The sequence below is a fragment of the Salmo salar genome, chromosome ssa15 (genome assembly GCF_905237065.1).
Source record: "Salmo salar chromosome ssa15, Ssal_v3.1, whole genome shotgun sequence".
Taxonomy (NCBI): domain Eukaryota; kingdom Metazoa; phylum Chordata; class Actinopteri; order Salmoniformes; family Salmonidae; genus Salmo; species Salmo salar.
This window is the reverse complement of record NC_059456.1, coordinates 93,789,781-93,798,014: the sequence shown is the minus strand read 5'-3', so window position 1 is coordinate 93,798,014 and position 8,234 is coordinate 93,789,781. Positions and strand designations below refer to the sequence as shown.

At 45.5% G+C, this 8,234-nt stretch overlaps 1 protein-coding gene across 2 annotated transcripts in view; it reads right to left on the bottom strand.

Moving 5' to 3' along the window:
• The window catches only part of LOC106572662 (low-density lipoprotein receptor-related protein 1), a 249,595-nt gene that overhangs the window by 163,510 nt on the left and 77,851 nt on the right, over positions 1–8,234 (bottom strand). For both annotated transcript variants that reach the window (XM_045696299.1, XM_045696300.1), the window contains exons 3-5: positions 7,466–7,600; positions 671–790; positions 1–85 (exon numbers count right to left, since the gene is read on the bottom strand). The exon at positions 1–85 is cut by the window's left edge and continues 44 nt beyond it. In XM_045696299.1, coding sequence (XP_045552255.1) covers positions 1–85; positions 671–790; positions 7,466–7,600 — 340 coding nt within the window. The remainder of the gene's footprint in view (positions 86–670; positions 791–7,465; positions 7,601–8,234) is intronic.

Sequence of the window (8,234 nt, the reverse complement as noted above, 5' to 3'; positions counted from 1 at the left end):
CCCTCCACACAGCTGCAGGTGTAGGAGCCCTCGTTGTTAGAGCACGTCTGACTGCATGTCCCGTACACGCTGCACTCGTTGAAATCTGAAGATTCAGGCAGGGCAATATCAGTCAGTATAGTGAGTCAGTACATCAGCCAGTCAGCCAGTCAGTCAGTCAGTCAGTCAGTCAGTCAGTATAGTGAGTCAGTACATCAGTCAGTCAGTACATCAGTCAGTCAGTCAGTCAGTCAGTACATCAGTCAGTCAGTCAGTCAGTCAGTACATCAGTCAGTCAGTCAGTCAGTCAGTCAGTCAGTCAGTACATCAGTCAGTCAGTCAGTACATCAGTCAGTCAGTCAGTCAGTCAGTCAGTACATCAGTCAGTCAGTCAGTCAGTCAGTCAGTACATCAGTCAGTATAGTCAGTCAGTACATCAGTCAGTCAGTCAGTCAGTCAGTCAGTCAGTCAGTCAGTATAGTAGAAGTGAGTCAGAAAGTCAGAGTCAGTCAGTACATCAGTCAGTCAGTCAGTCAGTACATCAGTCAGTCAGTCAGTCAGTATTAGTGAGTCAGTCAGTCAGTCAGTCAGTCAGTCAGTCAGTCAGTCAGTCAGTCACTGGTCAGACATGGGACTGTTGTCATATGTTTACTGTAACTTGATGTACATATCCAGGACTCATGAGTCTTACCTTTGCATGTCTTTCCATCCTGGCTGACTTCATAGCCAATTTTGCAGTAACACTTGGGCCCTTGGTGTGTTACTGAGCAGTTGCCCTCGCAGCCATGGTTGGCACAGTCTGGTCCAAGCTCTACCACAGAGAGAGATCACAATCATATTAAACACATCGAAGGAAACCTGATTGGAAGCAAACGGCATGGTTGACACACATGCATAAAAACAATGTCTAAACATTTTAGAGATTACTAATGTTACTGTCTCCACTACAACAAAATAATACTTAAATAAATGTCCTTGAAACATTTAATTGAGATAGTGTAGAATTCCATTCATTCCTATGGAAGACTGCGCCTACTGGGGAGTACCAATATGGCCGACCGGTGGCTTCAAAGCCTCTCAATGGCCAATACATAGCATCAGTAATCAAGGGTTTATATCAAATCAAATCAAATGTTATTTGTCACATGCACCGAATACAACAGGTGTAGACCTTACAGTGAAATGCTTACAAGCCCTTAACAAACAATGCAGTTTTAAGAAAATACCCCCCCCAAAAAATAATTACTAAAATAAAACTAACTGCTAAAAATAATAAGAATTAAAAGTAAGAGATAAGAATAACAAATAATTAAAGAGCAGCAGTAAATAACAATAGCGAGGCTATATACAGGGAGTGCTGGTACAGAGTCAATGTGCGGGGGCACCGGTGTCGAGGTAATTGAGGTAATATGTACATGTAGGTAGAGTTATTAAAGTGAATATGCATAGATAAAAACAGAGAGTGGAAGCAGTGTAAAAGAGGGGGGCAATGCAAATAGTCTGGGTAGCCATTTGATTAGCTGTTCAGGAGTCTTATGGCTTGGGGGTAGAAGCTGTTTAGAAGCCTCTTGGACCTAGACTTGGTGCTCTGGTACAGCTTGCCGTGTGGTAGCAGAGAGAACAGTCTATGACTAGGGTGGCTGGAGTCTTTTTCAATTTTTAGGGTCTTCCTCTGACACCATCTGGTATTAAGGTCCCGGATGGCAGGAAGCTTTGCCCCGGTGATGTACTGCGCCGTACGCACTACCCTCTGTAGTTGCCATACCAGGGAGTGATGCAACCAGTCAGGATGCTCTCGATGGTGCAGCTGTAAAACCTTTTGAGGATCTGAGGACCCATGACAAATCATTTCAGTCTCCTGAGGGGGAATAGGTTTTGTCGTGCCCTGTTCACGACTGTCTTGGTGTGCTTGGACCATGTTAGTTTGTTGGTGATGTGGACACCAAGGAACTTGGAGCTCTCAACCTGCTCCACTACAGCCCCGTCGATGAGAAACATCTCCTTTGTCTTGATCACGTTGAGGGAGAGGTTGTTGTCCAGGCCTACCACTGTTGTGTCATCGGCAAACTTAATGATGGTGTTGGAGTCGTGCCTGGCTGTGCAGTCATGAGTGAACAGGGTGTACAGGAGGGGCCTGAGGGGCCCCAGTGTTGAAGATCAGTGTGGCGGATGTGTTGTTACCTACCCTTACCACCTGGGGTCGCCCCGTCAGGAAGTCCAGGATCCAGTTGCAGAGGGAGGTGTTTAGTCCCAGGGTCCTTAGCTTAGTGATGAGCATTGAGGGCACTATGGTGTTGAACGCTGAGCTGTAGTCAATTAATAGCATTCTCACATAGCTGTTCCTTTTGTTCAGGTGTGAAAGGGCAGTGTAGAGTACAGATGATTGCATCATCTGTGGATCTGTTGGTGCGGTATGCAAATTAGGGTGGGTCTAGGGTTTCTGGGATAATGGTGTTGATGTGAGCCATGACCAACAATTTCAAAGCATTTCATGGCTACATACGTGAGTGCTACGAGCAGATTACCTTAGTGTTCTTGGGCACAGGGATTATGGTGGTCTGCTTGAAACATGTTGGTATTGCAAAACTCATACAGGGAGAGGTTGAAAATGTCAGTGAAGACACTTGCCAGTTGGTCAGCATGTGCTCGCAGTACATGTCCTGGTAATCCATCTGGCCCTGTGGCCTTGTGAATGTTGACCTGTTTAAAGGTCTTACTCACATCGGCTGCGGAGAGCGTGATCACACAGTCGTCCGGAACAGCTGATGCTCTCATGCATGTTTCAGTGTTACTTGCCTCGATGCGAGCATAGAAGTTATTTAGCTCGTCTGGTAGGCTCATGTCACTGGGCAGCTCGCGACTGTGCTTCCCTTGTAGTCTGTAATAGTTTGCAAGCCCTCCCACATCCGACGAGCGTCGAAGCCGGTGTAGTATGATTCGATCTTAGTCCTGTATTAACACTTTGCCTGTTTGATGGTTCGTCGGAGGGCATAGCGGGATTTCTTATAAGCTTCCGGGTTATATACTGTACATCATTGGTGAAACACCTTCTGACTAACGAATACAACAGGTGCAACACATCCTGAACAATGAGGATAATTCCAATCCAAACAGAACAGTCTGTGCTATCTGGGATCCTTGGGACATCCATACCCCATTGAAGTTGAAATGTAAAATGGATACGGTAAGGGTTAGGTTATGGTAGGGGATAGCACTGAACCAAAGAGAACCAACCTCGAAATAGAAAACAAAATCAAGGAAAAAACCAAAGCCTGTAACATAAGCAATAGCTTACTTCCTCCAGTCAACACACTAATAGCTTGTTTGCAGATCAGCTGTGAAAATGCTTATCTTAGTCCAAGAGCTATCTTCCCATTGATGGTCTCCACTGACACAATGTCTTTTGGCCGGGAGTGAGGGACATCCTCCTAGCCCTAGTCCCTCACTCTGCATATGAAAGTGATTAGGGCCTTTGGCCTGCACTTTTGGAATGACTGTTTATAAACACCGAATCCCACCATATCTAGACCAGGACACAGTGTGGTAACAGACTTTGGCACAGTTGAGGCTAGACTAGAGAAAGTTAGAGATTTCTACCCACTGTAATCTCAGACTAATCGCTCGTACAGTAGAGGCTAATATGAAACAGGTCAACAACATGTGTTGCAGTCTCCTCAAGCTGCAGTCTCCTCACACTGCAGTCTCCTCACGCTGCAGTCTTCTCACGCTGCAGTCTCCTCACGCTGCAGTCTTCAGCATGCTGCAGTCTTCAGCATGATGCCTGCCAACAGTTTCCTACCAACCAGATCAAAAGGCAGGTATGAGAGAAGTGGCCATACAGCATGCTGTCTGTCTTTCTGTCTGAGAGAGGACTGCAGCGCACCAACAAAGAGCTGCCAAGAAACACATAACCACACAGACACAACACAAGGAAGTGAGATGAACTCTCAGTCTGAGCATCATCACAAAGCTTGCAGAGCATGGAATCCTACTGGCATGTCCAGTGAAGTCCCATTTCCTAGATAACTAAACATACTGCACCAAAGCAGACTGTACAACCTCATTCAATAGTACATCATAATGGGAGAACACTACAGTATCACACAGGGAGTGGAATATTATCAGTCAGAGTGAAGGGATGTCCACACCACAATCCCCAGCCCTGTACAGCCATACTGAAAGGGGACCATTACATGGCGACCGTTGAGGCTGGCCAGAGGAGAGGTTGGACCACTGAAGGGTCCTCATTATGTAAAGCCTGTGGCACTCGGGCCACAATGGCCCTTTTGTGGGGTCTCGCTGAGAGGAAGAAACCCACTGTGTGTGTGCCCTGTATCAAACCCATTTACTGAGACACACATAGAGACACGCAGTGACAACGCTAGCCAAGGTGCTGCCCCTCCAAGCCTACATCAGGCCCAGGCCACCACCTCACCACCTCACCTAGCCCTGAGCCTCTAGCTTTAACCATCACAATCAGCACAGCAATAAGTGGATATTGCCCGAAGAACACCAATTTCAATTTCAGCCCGTCTCTAATCTAACCCTAGGTTTCTGACTGTGGGTTTCAAAGCACAACACACTCTGAATGAGTCAGAAAGGGAATATGCATAAGGACACATTTTGACTTCAGATGCCATTCTATTCTGTGGTTGTGGCCGTAAGCGCACTTACGGGTCTGGCTCTCGACCCGTAACCTGCCCCTCCGCCTGCCCTGCTGGAAGCTGGGTCCGCGATTTGTGGGGTCATTTAAAGTCCTGAGGAGGGTGAAAGAGGTTTGTTATGGATTACAGCTTCCCTCTGATTATCGTATTAACCTCTCGTTCCATGTGTCTCTCCTCAGGCCGGTGGTGGCTGGTCCGCTCCAGGAATCTGATGTGCGGGAGGTCCCTCCTCCCCCTTTGGACATCCAGGGGTCCCCGGCGTATATCGTTCGTTCCATCCTGGATTCGGGGCCTTCAGTACCTCGTGGAGTGGGAGGGGTACGGGCCGGAGGAGAGGTGCTGGGTTCCGGTTGCAGATGTTTTGGATCCTGAACTGCTGTGGGAGTTTCACCGTCGCCGGCCGGATCGCCCTGCGCCTCGTCCTCCGGGTCGTCCTCGAGGCCGGTGTCGGTGCGCCGCTGGAGCCGCGCGTCAAGGGGGGGAGGTACTGTCACGACTTCCGCCGAAGTTGGCTCCTCTCCTTGTTCGGGCGGCGTTCGGCGATCAACGTCACCGGCTTCCTAGCCATCGCAGCTCCATTTTTCATATATCCATTTGTGTTGTCTTGTTTCCATACACACCTGGTTATCATTTCCCCAATCAATCTACTTGTATTTAACCCTCTGTTTCCCATCATGTTTTTCGTGGTGTTTGATTTACGCGTTTTACTTTGGTTATGTTCCGTGGTTTTGAGCACATTTTTATTTATGTAGTGCTCTCGTGTTTTGGAACTATAATAAAGTGAGCTTGGTTACATTTCGCTTCTCTCCTGCACCTGACTTCGCATTTCATACACATGGTAGTATTTGAAAGGGAACAGTTTGGAGATTATGGGGAAATCATCAGACCAAAGTTGAGAACACAACAGTTCACCTGCAAAACATTACACTGTTGATTTTATGTGCATTTTACATTTACTGTACTTTGCCACATTTGTTAACGAAATCTGAAGAGAAAAAACGGATACTCTACATTCAGTAACACGATAAGAATACTCCTGGAAAATGTGGGGTATATAAACATACAGAATTTCCCTCAGTCAGTCGACAAAAAAATTGCAAAAGTTGCCCAATTAACGGGAGGGATGGGGGCAACTTCTGGTCACGTGCGGTGCTCAAGTTCAGAACGGCTGCCAGTCAAAACCCATACAGCGCTGTGAAACTCAGAGCCAGAGGTCTGACCTCATGTATAGCATGTTACTGTACAGCCACTGCTTTCCAATTTAGGCAGTTATCAGTGCCCAAATCTGCCATTTGTAAAGGGCTACATCTGCAGAGATATGACCAGCCCAGTGGCACCAGCCTCAGCTGCCCAGTAACACATAAGCAGGACAAAACCTGGCTATCACACACTATAATATAAACCATTCCACTCCTCAACCTCCCACACCGAGCTCCACCATGTTAACATGTATTGTACTGTATTGTACTGCGATAAAATACGTGTCATCCCTAGATGACATAATCGGCGGAACATTGTGCAGGACAGGGAAGTTCCACAGATTGCAGTAAGGGAATCTGACACTTCAGACAACAACGGTCACTTCAAATCTTATCCTTTCACACCATTACTTAATATGACCCCCATAAACAAAATGATACACACATAAAACAAGTGAAATTAAAAATAATATTTGAAAAAGAAAGATAGACCATATCTTTCTTTGTATGTATATGATAGAGGACTGTTTGTGCACTTGGCAGTTCTAATGTGTACTGGTCTTTTTCCAGACCCTGTTCTGTTGTAGGACTTTGGTTTCATAAAGGAGAACTCAAAAACTTGTTTGGCATCAATATTTTTTGTAGGGGAATGCACCCAAACCAACAAACATGTCCCAATTTAACATACACCAAAACATCAAATATGAGCTGGACTAATATCAGTACAGCACACACACTCAGCTGTATGAATCCTGTATGAACACAACATTTCCTTTTGCCATGAGAGAAACGTCCAGTTAGCCTGGTTCTGTTCTATACATGCTCTCTCCCTTTGTCTCCACAGTTCCACCCAAACTGTAATCTCTTCTCTGGCCAATAAACATTGTCATCCTCCATCAACTGCTCTAATGAGATGGCCTCCATTATCACAATGGCTCCTCTTCTCTCTCATCTCCGAGAAAAAGTCATTCATTTATCAATCAGGCCCTAGAGAATGTGAGGCTCAGAGGCCCCTTCCACGTCTCTGGCAGGCAGAGCAGAGCATTTATCCAGACAGCCAGCCGGCCGGATAGGATGAGGAGAATCCCATCATCAAATCCAATCCCTAATATTAATTAGAGTCACAGAGAGGAAGACATATTGAGTCTATAGCTTCCCATAGTGGAACAAGACAAAAGAGCAGAGCCACACAGAGGAGACATATTGGCTGTGTCTGATATAACTATGTCTGATTTCCTGGCCAAAAGCACTGCACTATATAGGGAATAGGGTGTCATTTCAACAGCTATTGAGTCCATGGTGTCTCATTGTGGAACCAGACAAAAGAGGAGCCGAGTCACTGGCTGGCTGGAGCAGGATTAGCTGGCCCAGTGTTCTGTAGGAACTAAGAAATAGGAAGGACCCCAGAAAACAGTTGCCCGAGCTGTGCCTGTACAGATTCTATAGCTACAGAGGGGACTTGCTGATTTACTGTGTGTGTGTGTATGTGTGTATGTGTATGTGTATGTGTATGTGTGTGTGTGTGTGTGTGTGTGTGTGTGTGTGTGTGTGTGTGTGTGTGTGTGTGTGTGTGTGTGTGTGTGTGTGTGTGTGTGTGTGTGTGCATATCTCTGTGTGTGTTACCTCTGCAGTGTGGCCCCTCATCCCAGCCATCAGTGCAGTCAGGGCTCCCATCACACAGTCTGCTCATGTGGATACACATGTCTGTCCCCAGACACTCAAACTCATTGGCCGGACACAGGGATACTCTGTGTGGACCTGCAACACAATACACACACAGCAGACACACACATTACAGTCAGAGATCAAATGATACCACAGAAACTAGTAACCATAGTAAACAAAAATTGTTGCTTTAATATTGCAGATAGATTGTGGTTTCCATCATTGTAATTGTCTGCATCATTTCCAATCCCCCTTATATTTTTTTGTAAATATATTTCCCTTTATTATTTTCCCCTAATCATACCATCCCTTCCCTAATTCGAGTAAACTAATGGACAACAACACAACAGTTATATTTTGTTTGTCTATAGTCCCATATTTCAGCTCCACTTAACCCCGCCCATCTATCTCTGAACACCATCCAGTTTTAATTTCTATTTGCCATATATTTTTCAACTGTGCGGGGATGTTTCACAAAAGTTCTGATCCTTTCTATTCTCTTAGATTGTACATATTGTAAATTCAAGATAAACATTTTTGCTAAGAGTGTTATTATATTATTGATTGATTGACTATGACTTTTTAAATCACACAGTATTGCTATCTGCAGCATTAGTTCTAGGTAAATGCTATAATTCTTCAGCCATTCCTGAACCTGCGACCAAAAACAAGCTACATATGGACAGTACCAAAACAAATGATCTAATGATTCTGTCTCTTTGCAACA